The sequence below is a fragment of the Mastacembelus armatus genome, chromosome 14 (assembly GCF_900324485.2).
Source record: "Mastacembelus armatus chromosome 14, fMasArm1.2, whole genome shotgun sequence".
In the NCBI taxonomy this organism is placed as follows: domain Eukaryota; kingdom Metazoa; phylum Chordata; class Actinopteri; order Synbranchiformes; family Mastacembelidae; genus Mastacembelus; species Mastacembelus armatus.
In genome coordinates, this window is record NC_046646.1 from 9,947,743 (window position 1) to 9,967,631 (window position 19,889).

The window sequence follows — 19,889 nt, forward strand, 5'->3', positions numbered from 1 at the left end:
AACAAATGGTATTTCCCTTGTTGCTTGTGTGCTGAGACTGCAATACTGTGAGGAGCACTGCTTTGTGAAGTAAACACATGAATGTTTTGTCATTGATTTTTCAATGATAGTGGAGATGTGGCACTGTGTATCGATTTGGAGAGCACCAGACTTCAGTTGGACAGGGTTGAATATTCCACTCAGCAGCTCTGCCCTCTGTATGTAGGCCTGTGCATTCAGACCCTTTGTGCTGATGGTTTTCACTAGCTGGAGGAGGTTTTTGGAGTCCTCACCACAAACAAAATTTGCAAAGGTGACACTATCACAGAAAGCACAACATAAGCATTGACAAAAAGCATCAAATGCACATGTGTTCAGCACAGAGATTCTTGATTTCCTGAGTTTAACAGGTTGTTGATTATTTCCATTTTTCAACAGTTCCACTTTCAGTCTTTCCCCCCTCACAGATGGATCTGCATGGAGCCATTCAGGACAAGGAGATAGATAGGAATTCCTCTTTCTCTTTTTGGGTGGAAGAGCTCAGCCTCTCCAGTTTTCAACAGGGTCTTCTTCTGTTGGATGGATGGATGTTTGTGACAATGTCAGACTTCCCAGAATAGGAAGCATCCATTCCTGGTTTTACATCTACACTGTAAGTTATGGTTGGTAGTTGATTGGCTTCTTTGACGATCACTGTTGCAACAGCTACATCTTCTTCACCCTTCTCTTTACTATTTTGTTCTGCAGAACAAATGTGCATGTTGCCTTCAAGGACAGATGTCGAGCAATGAATCGATCCATCCAAATCGGCAAGTTTTCATGCTTGAAAAGGCCACGTTTAATGTTCTTGAACTCTGCTTCAACATTGGCTGAACTTGTGATGACTGTCACCCACTGCCGTTGGTCTGTCTGTGTTTGGTCACCCACCCACTGCGTTTGATCTGCTTTATCCAGGTCCTCAACCTCTACATCTGGAATGACGACACACTCTTCTGCAATTCGGGCTTTCAGGTATTTCCTGCACCTTTCTGATATGAGGGGGACTCCAGCCACAATAGTAATGCTGCTGCGTAGTAGCTCTTTAGCATCGTCCATGGACTGTGACTTAAGAAGCTGTGCCACTGACCTCACAAAGAAATCTTTAAGGCGATGTTTTTTTTTTCTTCAAGCAGTCCCACTGGCAGATCATCTTGATGCAGTGTGCAACAGCAACCCGGACAAAACAAGGTGGCAAGTAAGACGCCACAACACACACTGATGTTGGTCTTCAGATCAGGATGAGGAGTAAAAGCCTTGACCAAAGCTCGGAGCAAAGCCAGTGAAAAGTCACTTACAACGTGTTCTGGAGTTGGTGCACCTGCACGTATCCATTCTGTCAGCCAATGTCTCTCTGACAGCATGCACGACTGGGACACTTGAGCTCTCATTACCTGCCAGAATGCCCTGATATAAGAAGACATGGCCAGACATCCTGTTTGGTCTCTGTAGTTTCCTCACTACTGAGCCAGTTGCATCAAAACTCACAGTGGGGTTAGTAGAAGTCTTTGATAATGACTTGTACATATACATTTGTGTTGACTCCAATAGTGACAGAAAGACTTGTCCGGTCCAATGTCTTTAATGCTAACACTGTGAGGTGCGCTGTACTTTAACATCTGCAGTGACAAAATAGGATCCTTGTCGCCTAGTTCTAAGGTATTTCTCTCTTGCGTTGCTTTGCGCAGGGTGGCCAAATTAGGCAGATGGCTTGGCTCAGGATCTCCAAAATCCATCAGCTTTGTTGCCTCCGATGCCCTCCATACATGGGGTTCCATTCTACCCTCACACAGTTCTTTGGATATCTGCTCACGCAAGTTACCAGACATCGGACGCTTGGAACAGCCAGTGTGCAGGGAGTCACCTGTGTTTTTAATGAAACGCTTTAGCACCATTGGGCTGTTCATTTCAGGCTCTCTGTCACATTTAATGTGAATGTGGCCATGACACTCCTTACACTTGCCTCTGATTTCTATGTATCTCTCTGTGGCTGATGGATAGACCTTGGCTCTTTTAAAGGCAAATGTGCAGGGGCTTTTCACTTCTTGCCAAATGTGATGATTTATCACATGCGTGCAGCTGCCAAGCTTCAAAATTGTGTATTCCCTTTTTTTGTGTTTTAGAGATCTTGTTTTTGTATTGAACTATTTAAGGCATAAATTCAATCCATTTCTGAAATGGAACTTCAAGATCAAAAGTCCAGCAATCTTTTGGTCTGGGGGAACGGGACCCTGGCTCAAAATCAGTGTCATCACTACTGCCACTTGTTTCGATATCACTTTAATGAGTAAACCCTAAAGCAGTCCAGATATTGTGTCTGGTTAATTTAACACAAGTGTATAGAGTTGCTCTAGTTGCTTACTAAGATCTGTCCAGATGCTTTGATTATAGGAGTAGCTATGTTGCCATTTTTGACTATGGCCTCTTTTGATGAACACAGGACTGTGAAAATAGAATCCCTGTCGACTGCTGGTTTCTTGGGCATCTGGCATAAGCAAAACATAATTACTCACTTAAATAATCCTGACTCCAAAAATGTCATGTATTGTATAAACCTGTATTACTGTATTGTCCCAAATATAAGGACAACATAGTAATAATATGTTATATCATATATTACTAATAATACAGTAATGTTGATCCCTAAATGCACAACATATTCTAAAACTAACATGGGTCATATGTGCAACTGTAATTAGCATTTAATTGCTAGTGATATAAGTGATATAAGTATTAGCACTGGGTTTAGTGATATAAGTATTAGCACTGGGTTTAGTGATATAAGTATTAGCACTGGGTTTAGTGATATAAGTATTAGCACTGGGTTTAGTGATATAAGTATTAGCAATGAGTTTAGTGATATAAGTATTAGCAACGAGTTTAGTGATATAAGTATTAGCAACGAGTTTAGTGATATAAGTATTAGCAGTGAGTTTAGTGATATAAGTATTAGCAACGAGTTTAGTGATATAAGTATTAGCAGTGAGTTTCGTGATATAAGTATTAACAGTGAGTTTAGTGATATAAGTATTAGCAGTGAGTTTAGTGATATAAGTATTAGCAGTGAGTTTAGTGATATAAGTATTAGCAGTGAGTTTAGTGATATAAGTATTAGCAGTGAGTTTAGTGATATAAGTATTAGCAATGAGTTTAGTGATATAAATATTAGCAACGAGTTTAGTGATATAAGTATTAGCAGTGAGTTTAGTGATATAAGTATTAGCAGTGAGTTTAGTGATATAAGTATTAGCAGTGAGTTTAGTGATATAAGTATTAGCAGTGAGTTTAGTGATATAAGTATTAGCAACGAGTTTAGTGATATAAGTATTAGCAGTGAGTTTAGTGATATAAGTATTAGCAACGAGTTTAGTGATATAAGTATTAGCAACGAGTTTAGTGATATAAGTATTAGCAACGAGTTTAGTGATATAAGTATTAGCAACGAGTTTAGTGATATAAGTATTAGCAGTGAGTTTAGTGATATAAGTATTAGCAACGAGTTTAGTGATATAAGTATTAGCAACGAGTTTAGTGATATAAGTATTAGCAGTGAGTTTAGTGATATAAGTATTAGCAGTGAGTTTAGTGATATAAGTATTAGCAATGAGTTTAGTGATATAAGTATTAGCAATGAGTTTAGTGATATAAGTATTAGCAGTGAGTTTAGTGATATAAGTATTAGCAATGAGTTTTTGGTTCAGTAAACATTGGCAATCTTAGCTTACTTGAATGCTGTACTGTTGTTCTTGAAGTTACCCTTACAAAAATTAACCATTGTTTAAGTATAGTAAGAGTAGTAACCAAGTATCATTATTTTTATTATTTGGCATATTCATTACCATTTTTACAACAGTTTTACTACAAATACCATGGTTAAACTATGGTTACCATCGTTTAAATTGTGAACTGACACTGTTAAAACATTATTCTTACATTGGCCAGAAATTAGAGTTTGTAACTTTTCCTCTACTAACTCAAATTTCACAAGAGTGTCACCTTGTGGTGGGAGTGACGTGTATCAGATGATACTCCTTGTAAATAAGGTCAATCAGGTGGGAACAAAAGTGTTGAAGTTACATAAAGCTACGACTTGATGGCGCTCTCGCACAAAACCATTTTAAGTGAGACAAAGTGACAAAAAAAGAGTCTTACAGCAGATGAATATTGAGCTGCTTTTAATAAACACCACAATGACTACAAAAAGTTGTTCTATTAAAACATCACTAGAATCAATTTGGTAAAAAAGCTAAAAAACCAAAGAAGTACAAACGAAAATTTTATCGGCACAAACCAGCACAAACGGAGCAAAAACGATTGAGACTATTTTTGCGAAGTTTTGCGTTGGCCAACTTCACACAGGTCCAACTATTTTATTCTAACATCAGCAGAAGCTGTAAAATGTGCATTGATTGAGCAGTTACTGTAAATAAGCTAATATGAAGCCAGTTTATTTACTGAATTATTTATTATAATTCTGCCTTCAAACCTAATGAAGCCCATTTACTCTTCCTCTATTCCAATACCTACACATACATAATCTGAGCACAGCAGAGGCCAAAAGTCTGGACAGGATCAACCTCACTAGCCTGCAATCAGGCAAGCAAATCTGAGCTAGTAATAATTAAAATGTCTAATTCATACTGTGCTGAATTTATGTCACGTCTCTGTGCTCATCATGCGGCTGATACAGACCTCACTCAGGCTGGACACTGAATCTTTACCAGGTTTTAAATGAGACATCCTGCCCATTAACCCCTGATGTCACATGCAACCTCTGCATGATGTACAACTGTGAAAAGAAATATGGACTGTAAATCACACCGATCCACTTTCCTATCATGATACACAGACGGTTTCTAACCTAGACCAGTTCACTACACTACTAAAGTCTTATCAATTGCCAACCCACAGTGTTGATATACTACAGTATATCCAAAATGGACAGAAAAGGTTCAGCCACAGGAAGTGGGAGGAAACAAAGTGCCATTAAGAAGAGGAACTCCAAAACTAAAACTAATGAAAATCTCCTTCTAATTATGCTTTAAAGGAAAGTGAGACAGGATTACTAGGATGGAAGTGTGCAGTATTCCCTAATGGAAATGAGCTGTAGCATCAGAAGAAACAGCTGCATCACTCCCCTGTCCTTCCAGGTCACATGCACACTTTGCATTCTGCTAGCAGCTGCTAAACGTGTCAGGAAGACAGGATGTGCAGGGATGTTGCAAGAATATTTCTAGCCTTACGTGACACCTGAACGAGCACACAATCCACTGTGTCACAGGTATTTCCAAACACTGTCAGTGCCGAGAGGTGCAGTCATGTTGCTGCGCGAGAGTTGCCCAGTACGCCAAGAGCTAAGTGCCTCTGCTTGTTTAGAGTAAAGGGGGTGTAGTCTTTGCAGCATGCACTGGAGAGAAAACCAAGAAAAACACAAATAATCACCTATTTGCTGCTTTGACACACTGGAATAATTGAATATACAGTAATCTCCAGTCTGATTGCCTGTGGACTGCAAACACTCTGATTTTTATGCCACATATAGAAAAAACAACATATTTACAATCAAAAGTATATTGTGTGTTTTTTCTAAATTAATGATCCAAGAGTATCTTTCCAATGCAGCTTTTGTGTACAGGCATCATAAATAAACAAGCACACTCTAATTAATGGGCAACACCACAGGAGAAAGGCATGAAAAGGTGAAACGTCTGCAATCCAATTTTCCTCAGCACTGATGGGAGGGATAACACAGCAGTGGCTTTGAATAAGTATGAGTGGACACATGCCAAATAAAAGGTCAATGTCACTTAAGACCTAAACTGTAAATGATGATACTGCAATTAGTCAATAATGTAGACTGGTGCACCTCCCTACTCTATCAAGGGGTTGATGTACGTTATTTTATAGTACAAATACTGTATATTACGAGATTGGTTGATTAGATTTCTGTCCTGCACTGTCCATAAAATCCTCCTGTATGTTGTTTGACCTTTCAGGATGCTGTAATTTAAAGGATTTGGTTCATTTCCACTTGGATATCCTTCTCATTCACACCTTTTAATGCAAGTTAGGACATGCACCATAAATTAAAGTGAAGGGCAACCCTGAGAGTAAAAATCAGTGATCCAATTTCCATTTCCATGTTTAAGAATGTATCACAACTGTCAAGTTAAAATGAAAATGTCACTGGCACTGTGTTGTTTAAAGTATATAGAGCATAAGTCTTTGGCCCTGAAATTGAAATGGGTTTTAAAAGAGATTTCATTTCATTTTCAAATTCACATTTTTATTTCAGCTGCAGCAGATTTACATTATGTCAGTATATATATACTGTATTTATTAGCTGTACACTATAAACGCAAGCTCCCACCCAGGGAGGCGAGTTTCAGGCCAAAGCTGCTCAGTTATTGCAGATATTATACAGTACACAGCTTTGCCTTTTGGTGGGTTTACCCCACATTGCCCACACCACGCCCATAGACTTCTAGCTTGGTGGTAAATTAAAAAGAAACAACACCATTTTTCACATACATTGCAAAAAAACACCAAAGGGTGCAGCGACTCGACTGGCACGTCCTTAGAAACACACAGCATGTCAAACTTGTTATACAGAAACTATTGGAGACAATATTAACAACATTACGCCTGAGCTTTTTAAAGCTGACAATTTACAGTATCTCAACAAGCTGAACAGATTCTACTTGCTGGTTCAATTTCAAGATAAAATCACAGTAAATGTTTGTTTCGAGATAAAAATCTAACTGAAGGCAAAGTGCATACAGTTTAAATGATCTGTGTGTTATGACATTTAAGTGCTTCGTATTTTTATCCGCATTACGGCCTGCATTGTTGTGCAATTCGTCTCAGTTGACCCACCACAGAGAAAGCAGAGGGCATGTAGGGAATGAAGCCTGAGTAGGTGTTTCTCCTCAGGCAGTGTTGTTGCTTGTTGGCTGGAATTCCCTCTTCTCTCCAGATTGCAGCTTTGTAAAAGGACACATTTTCTTCTAGTGGGTTACCCCCTGCAGACGCTTATAAGCAAATAGTACGGCAACATCATTGGATTAGCCCTAATCTGAGAAATACAGCTGGATACAGCCCACATGTTAAAACAACATAGCACAAGGAAATCTACAGCTGTGATATACCGACAGGGCCTGGGGCTATTGGAGTCTTGTATGGAAGAATACACTTTAATATTTGACTGCACCACAGTAGAAGTGCTGCTAACACTCCACCTACACATGCTTCACATATACTGCAAAAACATCATCCAAGGACCATTATTGTAAGAGACAATTTAAAGTAGTTATAAGGCTGTAGTGCTGAAGAAGACAGTGGAACATGGACTGACATTAGAAACAACAAGGAGAAAAGAAGAAAATGCAAATACTTGTAAATAAAGTGGCCAATCTGGTGACGCTGTGCAAATCAGTTTCACATAACTCAACACAGCAACAATTACCAAATCTGAATAATAAATTAATACGGTTTGAACTGCGTCATCTTTCAAGTACGCTTTGCTTCTTCTGCATTCAGCAACTCAAATATGTGGAACACAAGGCGCACGCAACCTTTCCAAAAGCAGCTGATCTAGAATATTCTCTGCCCCGGTGGCACGTCTAGCCTTCTTTTGCCTTACTCGTGTGCAGTCCAGTTTGTTGTCCTCGGATAATCTCAGGTAACATTTAAAGACGAGCAGCAGCACTTTCAGAGGCAGACGCACTGAAGGACATTGTGTAAGTGCAACAAAGTGCTGCAGCATCACTGTAAGCTTGTCAGTAGTGATCACTGTTGCTGTGTTACAGCACTGACATGTATGCACAGTGTGATGAAAGACTAACTGCATGTCTCCAGTGGCTTTCCCCCGAACCTAATCAGTACTATTCTGCCATTGTGCAGCGTTATGACCAGTGAGGGGTGAGCAGCTCAGTTTGAGGAAAACATGAAGTACGACTGCGAGTTTATTTGGCTAAATATATGTGGCTTTTTGCACTTGACAGATATGTCCGCTCATGTTGTGTTGTTATAGCTTCAGCCTTTTCTTTATCATCAGGAGTCCTTTGTTCAAAGAAAGGGAAACACATTTATGTTGCATGATCAACCCATGAGTGATGCATCGCCCCACAGCAGTGCATCCTTAAGGCTCTAATCAAACTAAGGGTCAAGCCATCTATTCATGTCAGAGAGAGTATCAGTTAGACAACAGCACCGCCTGTGATAGAAATGACTCTATAGTTAGATAAAATTATTCCAGAGACAATACAAAAGCTCTTATGTAGTTGTCATGCTTCATAATGAAAACGCCATGACAAATCTGAGGATGAGTACTTGTCAACTTGAGGCAGGTCATGCAGACTGACAGGACTCTGGCTGCAGCAGCAGTAACTCAGATATTTTTATCAGTGTGCTGTGGTAAAAGGACATGCTTTTGGGTAAGTGTCCCTTTCTGTTCAAGGGCTCCCAAAGCGAGAGGATCCATTTAAAGCTTTCAAATGCAAACTCAGACATCTGACTGTTCAAATATGTAAGTGAAGGTGGTGAATCTGTTTTTTATGCTGAACACAGACATGCACAGTGTAGCTGTTAAGCCAAGGGCAGACTTTTCGTCCTGATTATCAGTGACCTTACTGAAGGAGATTGAGTAATCATTTATAATATGTAGACACATGTATTACTGTGGCCAGAGTCTGGATTAGGATCAAAACAATTGCGCAGACAATTCTCCCTCAGGTCAAACAGTTTGACAACCTTGTCTTTGGTGCTTATGCATCACTCATGACTGGTCGGCTTAAATGAGCTCTCAGAGTTATGATGGATGTGATGTATTGTTTGGTTACATCCCAACAGGTTTGCTTTTGCACAGTAAGGATAGGAAAAATTAGGACATTTCCCATAACCTTTAATATTTTCAAAAGCTCTGACAGTCTAATGATTCACTGAAAACACACAGTTTCTGCAATGATGTGGCTGCTCGTGAGGTTTAAAATCTTACTATGCACTTTAATATTTGTATGATAAATATGAAAATATAGTCAGCAACCACTTAAAACAAAGAAAAGGCTCTGCCCACAACAACATCTCTAAAACTCGCTAACACTTTAGGTTTTTACCTTAAGTTAAGAAACCACCCAAAGACAATATGACATCAGGATACTGAGACACATCTCCTTTTTTCAATTAATAAGATATAATCTGTAGAGCAGTGAGCTAACTATTATCATAGTTTACGTTACTTTCTGTAGATTTCGTCATTTCCTGATTATCTTAGTTAACGTCACCTGTAGGCAGCTCTCTGTTCTGTCCTGCCTACACTCAGCTGTCTCCCATAGATTAACTAGACCGTTTGTATTTAATCCAACAACTCCAGTCTCCACAAGTCTGATCTGCTGTAGACTGTACTGCTCTCTGGTGTTACTAGTATCTCTGTTTCTTGTTATTTATTTTCTCCTGACTATCTTTAAGAAACCAGTCTCATCACCTCCATTTGGATTTATCACCTGCTTCAAGCTACTTCATCACTTTGTTACAACAGCTTCTGGCTACCCAGGTGTTGTTTCATATTCAGTGTACAGTCATTAGGGTGCCATCAATTTTCAAGCACAAAGGATAAATTATATATTAGACACCACATACTATTAGCAAATCTTTCAATATAGACAGCCAACACAAGATTACTTTCACACCGAGACAATATGATGATTTTATTTTATTTTTCTGTGCAGCTCTTCCACTTACACAGTCATTGGAGTTTCCCAGTGTAGGTAGCTGCTCTTCTATCCCCTGTTTCTATGCCAATAACAAGGCAAATAATAAAAACTAAATAAAACTATGCAGATGCAGATTATTATTATTATTAATATTCATATTATGGGAATGTTCTGATCATGCATGCACCAGTAGCTCATATTAATACTGTTTTCTGCATAGATTTTTACATGCTAAATTTGCACACAAGCAATTCAAAAACAAAAATGTCCTTATTTGGACACAGCTTATCAAAGTATTCACCACAACCTTAAATAATGCAGAAGAAAAAGGAACAGAACAAGAGGAGGAGGAGGAGGAGGCTATCTGGCTGCATAAAGTGGTCTATGCTGCATTAGTGGGACTGTCCATTGCCTACACATTGCCTCTGTCTGAGCAGCATCACACTGGTTGAGTCATAGCTGAGGGAGGATAGGTAGCTATAACAGACACCATACAAAGAACCACACAGATTGAATACTGAGGTTTGATCAAATTAAAGTATCTTTGGATAAACTGTGGTCAAAGCAGATCCATCCTGCCTTTCATTTTAGACAGGAAAACTGATGAGAAATATATATTAAGAAATCCATTAAAGTGATATGTAATACATTTAAGTGTATTTTTAAAAAACACAGAAGATTAATTATAAGTTGAGTAAATTTCTCTGTCTGCCCAGACGTTACCTTCAGACACTGGCCTGGACTTGGTTTAACTTGTCTCTGATTGTCCAACCGGGTCATCGCCACTGTCTCTTCCTTCCCTGACCTCAGTCTTAATGGATGTAACCTTCCCAATTCTGCATTTATGCACACTATGTACTGGCCTGGGGCAAGGTGTCACATCAATACATCCTGCGGCTTCACTCCAGCCAACAAATTGGCGAGATAATAAACACAACAGCACAGTGGAGTTCTCTTTGTCGGAATCAATTCAAGCCAGTTACAGTGGCTGGAAATAGTTTTCTGCAATATATCGCTGACTGTTTACAGGTTTGTTTTTGTTGTTTTTGTTTTTCTAACTTTCAGGTCTGCATCGTAAGCATCAAACTGAAAAATTTACTGTCTTTGGCCAGTGGAAGTTGGAGAATCAGCCATATTTTAGTAGAGAGGGACTGCGGTGGAGAAAATGAAAGCTTGGTGAGAATTGATTTTTCCATATTGGACGACAAACTGGAGCACACACACATACACGCACACTGGACGGCTGGACTGCAGCCTTCCACCTATTGATCCACAGTGACAATAACACAGTCATTTGACATGAGAGATTTGTAACAATCACTATATACTGACCCAGCTGGAGGATAACAGTGTTGTCCTGCTTTATTCCAGTCTGAATCCATACAACAAACACAACAAAGGAGCACTGAGCAAAAAGTAATTCCTCTCTTTTACACAACTAATCCTTTCCCTTCATTTGATTGTTTATTAAATAGTAAAGAGGCAGTTTCGTGGACAATTCCAGCGATCACAGGCAATAAGCAGATTTAAAATCTCAGTCATCTTGACACTTGCTAATATTATCACAATGAATGATGTGAGCCGTGAGGAAGCATTGCAATGAAAAACCTGTAAATCCTGCCAGAATAGAAACGTGTCAAATCATAATCATCACATTCATTTGCTACATCAACACCTGCCAGGCAAGGCACAGCATTATGCAATCCAGACTACTATTATAAGAATCATGTAGCCTGGTGCATGTTCAAGCAATGCCTCAGCCACAAACTGGGCTGGCTAGTCTGCATAATGCGCTGCTCACTGATGGGTTTAAACTGGGGAACATCTACTGTAGCTTAGCTTACATCAGCTTAGCTTGCCGAAATTAATCCTGCCAATTATCTTGTTTTTCTTCTTATCTTTAAGGAAGAAACATCTTAAGCTTCTTTCAAAAACAATGGATTCAGGTTTTCTCAAAGTCAAGCCTGACTGTGGTTCGAATTTCTAATACATGCATGATCCAAACATATGCAATCATTTCTTTTGTTTTCTCTCTACTTCCCTTGTTGAACTCTACATGGGTTCACATGTGGTAGGAAGGCTTTGTTTTCATACAAATATAACATTGGAGGCATTATCCTGTAGAATAAACGCATAGGATTTAAAATGGGAATCTCATATACATAATAAAATGATTAGAGTGTCCCAAGAGACAACCCATGGGTTAAAGATGACTGAACTGTCACAAGAAATATTTTATCTGGATGAATAGTTTTACATAATGTCATAATTATATTCTGCTGGAAAAAAAAAAAAAAAAAAAAAAAAAGACCTGATCCCTGATCTGGACAAAGAATGTAATATACACATCTTCCTCCACAGCTGATGAAGTGCCCATGAACTAAGCACTGACCCCCACAGCTGCTCCAGTGTAAATATTCAGCAGTCGACGGTGTGAGGCTGTGAACGTACTGGACAGCGTGAGCAGGCGTGAATGTGTGTAAACCTGCAACAGCTTCCCATGGCTACTGCTCGCTCACTGCTACACACACACCAAAAACCTCATAACCTCAAAAGCATTTCACATTTTGTTCATGGAACAATTTTGCTCAATTTTCATTTCTTCTTTATCCTTTCAGTTCATTATGTTTCCCAGGCATCTCTGTGGCAGCTGACAAAGACTGGAGAGCTCTCACTGATCCTTAAGCGTGAAGTGTGAAGTGCAGTTGGTGAGAAAAAGGATAACAAATTAATTCTCCAGACAGAATTTGGTGGCCTACATGGCTGAGGAGGGGCTGGTAACCAATTATGAAACCATCTCACACTCCATAGCCTTTCCTATAAAATCCATTATTTTTGTGAAGATGGCTAAATATATTAAAGCATGTCACGGTACATACAGTAGGTTATATATCCATAAAAGGTGCAGTCAAGAATTTATGCTACTGTGCTGCTGGTTTAAAGTAATGTGATACATTCTGATCCATCTTCAAAGGAATTCACAATAAAATATGTTGATTTGAGCCAGATAACTGAGTAAGATATAATGTATATTACAATTGACTGCTGGCAATTGGGAAGGTAATATTTACCTTGATATATTCAGCATAAGCTGAATTATCCAGGTGCAGAGGTGAGGATGATGTTTTGGTTTCATTTTGCACAAAGGTTTTGGAGAAAGTCACGTTGAAACACAACAATTTTCACAACACAACCAACTTAGGCCAACAGCCACCACCACAATAAGACTTGCAACCATCCCCTAAAGCTGCAGCCAAGCACAACGCTGAGGACCACAGTGTTTGCTTACCCTACTTTCAACTATACAGTCATTTAAGTGCATGCTGCTCATCAGCTTCTCTGGAATTACTGATTTACTCACTTTACAAAATCACTGTGTTTGGCCAATTAAAGGCCATCAGGCTCCATCATCCAGCTGGTGAATGAATTTTGGATGGCAAGAGTTTCTTTAATAGGTAGGACACTTGGCAAGTGGACATCCATTTTATCCAAACACCAGCACATCAAAATCTTTTTTTCTTTTTTATGCCTGACCTGATGAAGAGACAATAGCAGCCAAGAGTCTTTCACATACTGTTGTCTTCTCTGTGTGTGTGTGTGTGTGTGTGTGTGTGTGTGTGTGTGTGTGTGTGAGGGTGTGTGTGTGTGTGTGTGTGTGTGAATATCTACTCACAGGCGTGTGTGACAGAGAAGCTATTGGAGGACTCCAGGTTGTCCACATTGTAATTGAGGTGGAAGGGTTTCTCCGTCACATTCTGGTTGGTGTTGTACAGCTGGACAGCAAACCTGAAGGCGCTGTGCTCCTGCACTGTAGAGCGCATGAACAGTCCACCTACAAGGTGTAGGAGGGAGTGGGGGGGAGGGAGAGGAAATCATATGTATCAGCGCTCCGATGGCCTCATTGCCATCAATACCACACACTGAGGACAGTGCCGTGCACTTACACACTGTGAGTTACATGAACAGATCGGCTGATTTAGAAAAAGCAAGTCGAGAAGTAAACGTGTTGCCGCTCATTAAAATGAGGCACTTCAGGCGCTGGAACCGAAATTTGGATCAACTCTATTTTTATCATGCTGCCCACAAAGACGCGCACCATCCTACAACCTCCCCGGCTTCATAAGAAGTGAACTTAGTGAAATATGCAAATAACCGAATCGACTTGCGACTTGCAGAGACCTGTTTAGACTGTGTGAACAAAGAAATGAATATGCAGTCAGAGTATCCCAACTTACCAATGTTGATCTGGTTTGGAAAACCTGCCAGCGACTCCCCCAGAAAATAAAATAAAACAAAGACTGGCGCTGTGGTGCGATGCCACATTTTTCTCCGAGAAGTGAAAACAACTCCTGGGCTGGATGTGATAGAGGAAAAGCAGGGAGACGCATGTACACTGGGTCGCACGCAAAGAAATCCACAAGATGCGGCGGGTCCCTCTCTCACTCGCTGCGTGCACCCACGTTGAACGTGTGCCAGCGCAACTGCAGCGCCAGCCTCTCTGCCGCTGCTGGAAACCTAGAACCAGTGTTTTATCTCAAAGATGGTGGTGGAGGAGGAGAGGAGAAGCGGGTCTCCTTGCTCTGGGTAAAGACCGGTGAAATGGACCACAGAGAGAGGAGGAGGAGGAGGAGGAAGGGGGGAGGGGAGTGGGGTGCGAGGGACGGGAGGAGGGCGTTTATCAAACTTGGTCTGACGTTGAATTATAATAAGAGCAGCCTCCCGTCTTCTTCCTCGCGTCACTGCGGAGTTAGTGTGTGAGGCGGTGCTGTGGTCCGTGTGTGTGTGTGTGCGTGCTGCAAAGGCACAGAGCAATACACACAACATCTAGTCAGTTGGACCAAGAGTATACTGCTGACTTTGTGTGTGTGTGTGTGTGTGTGTGTGTGTGTGTGTGTGTGTGTGTAATCTCCCTCCTTGTTTTGCTCAGATGTGTAGCAGCACTCATGCAGCAGTAGTCCTGCACAGTAGCAGCATAATCTTAGGCTGTCCCCTGCAGGTGTTTGTGTGCACAGACTGTAGATGTGAGATCTAGTGCACTGACTTGTCACCGTTTAATCACTAGTTGTGCTTAAGTGACCTAACTAATGTTATATGTTAGAATCTTAATTGATTTTCCTGTGCCAGTCATTTGAATTCATGCTCATGTTTGAATAGTTGATGCAGTGGGTCCAGGAGCCGCAACCTAATTTGAGGACTGACATGCTGTAGTGGTCTGTGTGTGGAGCTAGTAGTGTAAAACAAAAGAAACCAATAAGTAATTTATATACATTAAGATACGATGCGATGTTGATGTTAATCTAATGGGTTTGTCTTTTAGGCAACAGGAATCAGACCAACAAAACCTAAAGCGATAAGATGCCTCAAGTTAACGTTATCACCTGCCATGCAAGTAAGGGATTATCTGTGAAACAGGCTGTGTGTCAGACACAAAGCAGACACGGATCAGTGCAGACACATCTTTAAGCTTGTACAGACACGGGCCTTCCAATTATTACAACATCAACATGACAAGTTAATTGTGCTCTGCCTGGCAATCAGACTTACATTGCAGGTATCATGGACAACAGCAAGTGCACCAGCTGCACAGCCTGCAGTCTCCTCTACCAACTCACATGTTGATTGCTCAGTAATTTCTGGTTGTCAGTGATGCTGCAGCAAATCTCAAACATATGCTAATAATCAAGCGCTGGATACAATTCTACTAAGGCATTTGAGCTCGATTTAGTGTCGACTAACAAACTTGATGGGATCTCTCTTTTTGTTTTTTTGCTGCTTCTCATTTAGAGCACTGCAGATCTGTCTACTTCTGACTGAATCAATAGTCTGTAGCATCTGCAGCCTGAGCAACATGCAGCTTGTATGGTTTTACCAAATCACAGTGCCAGAGGAAACATCTAATAGCTACATTTTAGGTTTACAGGAGAGTTTCAGGCTCTGGAATTCCATTATTTTCTTTCATTATGATTTCCCTGTCATGTAAAGCACACTCTGTAGTCCACACTGCAGTACTGCACAGGAATGTGATTGAAAACTATTGAAATGCAGGTATTGAATTCCTTTTTTTTTTTTTTTTACAGACAACTACTCTTCTGCCTGGGGTTTATCCTCTTTAATCATTTATCTATGTCAAGACATGACGATTAAATCCATTTTTTGCCTGCAGTATTGGTCACTACATGTCTCTCCTACTTTCTGTTTTGATAATAGATATTGTAATGCTGTTATCATTCACAGTGTCATTGGTTTAAACAAGGATGTGTGTGTTTTACACTGTTAGACGCTGTAAAACCAATGCAGCAGAACCAGCTATGGAGTCTGTACTTATAGATCTCGGACGCGATGCATCCAACTCTCATCTTTCGTGCCACACAGTGGGTAGAACAACTGCATCATAATTAAGCGCAATTTCTTGAACAAAACATGTACACACCAGAAGAGTTGGTGTATTAACAACTTATAAATAAAAAAGGACATCCCCTTAATGCAGCCTGCACTACACTATACATGGCTCAGTTCTCCATAATGAACTGGACAGAAATAATCAGTGCGGCGAGGAGGGATTGGGGTTGTTAATGTTTTCTCTGAGTGCTCCTCTTGACTTAGAAAAAAAAAACTGCAAGACCTTGGCTATAACTTCTCAAAGTAATGTGAGCATATTAAATGTATTTAACCATGTAATCCAATTTAAACCTTAATATCGTAATGGAACTTCTAATATGGGCCACTGATGTTCACATTAATAAAATCCCTAATACAGAGCTGTTGTCCTCTACATATGACTAAGTATGTCTTAGTGGATATGAAGGCACATGCTGAAGTTGTGTTTTTACTATTAATTGTATTACAAGTGAAATCTAAAATTAGAATGAGATAAAAAAAAAAAAGAACCGCACAGAACATCTGTGGAGAGACCTGGACATTCAGACACTTCCAGCCCAATCTCATGGAGTTTGTGAGGATCCAACAGGTAGAATGGGATAAACTGTCCAAATCCAGCTACACAAACCTGTAAAGACTCAAACAAGAAGCTGTCATTTCCAGTAGGGAGAAATTACAGCATTTGTTCTGGAAATGAGTGACTTCAGTTTTTGAGTTTAATGCAAAGGGGAAACAGTTATTCATTTAAAATTAAATCTAAAAGAAAACAAATTGTCCAGAAAATAAATACTTACTGATGTTGCTGTATTTGTCCTTTTTATCATACCTACCTTCTTACCTGCCTCTTAATGTACTGGTTCAATTCATGCCAGTGTGACTTTGCAGCCTTTGCATCTGTACACTGAGTCTCTGGTTTCCCAGAGGATAACACAGTTTCCCTCAGTGAGGAATTCTCCGGCAAATATCCGACAGCATTTCAATAAGCGTAAGAAGTGTTCGGGAGAGCACACGGGTTATCATTGCAGGGCCATGTCTGCACACCTTGGGCATGCTTCCCACTTTCCACAGTAGCAAATGAGATCTGCTCAGGGAGCCTCTCACTCGCCGTCTGATACGCAGCCTTTTTAGCAAGATTCAATTGAGTGTAAATGTCAGCAGACCTTTCCATAACTGCCTATGGAGTTTAAGTAAAAATGGCATTTATGAAGTGTCGGCCATATGGTGGGTGCAGTTAATAACGTGGTGCGGTTCTGGCATCACTCCAAGAGACTAACACGGGTATCGTGCTGATAAACAATGAACCTCTCAGTTAATGAGAGTGAGTGCACACAAACTGTACTGCGTTTAGCTGCTGAAGGTTAATTAGAAATGATGTGCAATCATTTTCAAATATTTTCCCAGCCACTGCGCTCACACAATACGCAGCAAATGCTCAATCACTTGTCAATACAAATCTATCAAAGTATGTGAAATTAACCTTGTTTTATATATAGCAATTGCTTGTTATAACCCAGAGAATTATGCACACAAGTTGTAAGCCTGAGGGAGTGGAGTGGCCTAAATACAGGCATATCCAGCATCACACGTAGCACTGTTAAGAGAGAGCGCACAGTTGCAATCAAATATATCAGCCATCCACTGTGATTAAGTCATCAACGAGGCCTCTGGTTTCAATCGGTTGTAATCTTTGGTTAAAATTCAGTGTGAACAACTGTCATGCAGTGACAGATGCTGGCATAAAAATAATAATAAAAAAAAAAAACAATGTCAGCACCATCAGGTCATAAAAAGCTAACACTCTTTACTTTTATTCCTTTTGTGTAACAGCTTCATTAAATTAATACACGTTTTTGGGTCTGTATCATTGTTGTTTTTTCAATCTTTAAGCTTTAGCACCATTACTCAGCACAAGAACCTGTGAAATTGGATGTAGAGCAACGTGTGCGGCTCTGCGTTTCACATTTTAAGGTGACGTAAGGGCCAAAGCCTGCTGGGAGAATTGTAAAGAGCACAGCAGAAGTGCTTTGATGCGTACGCGGCCTCATTTTCTTTGGGCAGAAAACGTAAATGAGGGTTGGCACCGGGTAATTAAAGATGAGAAATCCAGTTGTAAACAATGTCTTCAGATCCAAAGGATGCACTGGGCATCTCCTGCCATTATTTATTCTCAGGCACGGATCAAGAGGCAGCAAATAAAAAGTGTGATAATGTGCTTCACTCCTGGATGCTCAGCTGATCAAACCGCAGCAGACTTCGCTTCAGTATCACAACTTGCATCCAGTCAACATCACACACTGTGGAAAAAAAAAAAAAAAATCGCGATTATTGTGAAATGGATTACCTTGTATTAATATTGCATGTGCCAAATACCAAACCACAGAAAGTATGTAGTAAACCTGCCTGCCTTACAAAGTGGCTCCCAGGAGAGGGTTTACATTTGGCTAAACAATAAAATTAATGCCTGTAAAATTCTTGTGATGAAATGATGATATTGTACTTTGTGTTATGGTACCCAAGGTCAGAGAGGCAATAAGTGGTCTGAAGCTCCCATGGAAAGGTCAGGAGATAAAGAGAGCTCACTGAGTGCAATAAAACTCCACGATAAAACCTTTTATGTTTCATTCTCCTAAGGCCTCCTGTAAAATGCCTGTATTTATGGCTCAACATAAGAGTTTGAGCCCACAGAAAGTGCTCTGGTCCTCTAAACACACCACATTTTAAACAACAGGCCGTCATTTATTGCTCTTCACTTAGAGACTGCCTGTTTGATCTTGGCCATCCAAATCTTATTTTACGCAATATGTTTTACTTTTGCAGGTTTTCACATCACAAACTGCCCGACTGCTATTACACAAAGGTTTATGGTTCAGAGCTAAACAAAACTGTTTATAAACAGAAATGATTGGAAGAAACACCAGTCAGGAACTGCAAGAGCCAGTGAGTCCATCAGCATGAGAGGTTGCTACAGTGAGGCTGATGTGTTTGAGATGGAGCACAGGCAAGTCAACATATTTCTGTGACGTGTCCAACCATGACGCCACTTTGTTTTTTGATAGCTCTAAGTCGTGTCCAGAGCAGAGGGTGCTTTTGTGTTTTTCCTACAGTACAGGTGGTAACCTCAGGTTATAGTTAATGTAACATTTCTCTTTATCATTTCCAGGTAGGTGGTGTCAGTTTAGTTTACAGGATTACAGACAGAACGTCTTTTCCATCTATTCATCTATTACCCTTTGAGATTATTTTAGTTGGTTTCAAATTCATTGTCAATGGTTGCACAGTATGTGTTATAATGCAATAACTGGTGATTGACACTACATCACTAATTGTTCAGATATATCACGTATTTAATAGTTGAAAAGCTAAGCTGACAGGAGTATATAGCTGTGATTCTGTGAGGCTGTAAGTAAAAACAGCATGTAGTTGGTTTATCATGATAACAACGACAATGTTAACATACAGATGTTTAGAATACCATATTACTAAACACCACTATAATACAAGCTGATGAGACATTCATTTCTTTTGGTAATAAAGTATTTAGTCATACACAACTGGTCAAAAGTTTGCATACATCCCAATTTTTCCAGTTTATATTGAAATTTAAGATGTTTAATCCCAGTGAATAATCTGAAATGGTACAAAAATAAGACGTAATCTGCCAGAGGTGAAAAAATAAAAGTTTAGGTTACAAAAATCAAAAAATAAAAAGACCTTTTTCCATGGAAGAAGTAACAGGTTAACAACTTAGAGCTGTTCTGCAGCAGTGAAAGTAAATGAAGCCTTGAG

General features: G+C 39.9%; 1 protein-coding gene across 5 annotated transcripts in view; it reads right to left on the reverse strand.

The window, feature by feature from the left end:
• Nucleotides 1–14,314, reverse strand: part of LOC113142816 (glutamate receptor 3-like) — a 66,576-nt gene extending 52,262 nt beyond the window's left edge. For all 5 annotated transcript variants that reach the window (XR_003296986.1, XM_026328106.1, XM_026328110.1 and 2 more), the window contains exons 1-2: nt 13,961–14,314; nt 13,399–13,557 (exon numbers count right to left, since the gene is read on the reverse strand). Coding sequence is in view for 4 of the 5 variants with exons in the window: in XM_026328106.1 (XP_026183891.1) it covers nt 13,399–13,557; nt 13,961–14,048 (247 nt within the window). In the remaining variant the exon portion in view is untranslated. The remainder of the gene's footprint in view (nt 1–13,398; nt 13,558–13,960) is intronic.
• Between the last annotated feature and the right edge of the window lie 5,575 nt (nt 14,315–19,889).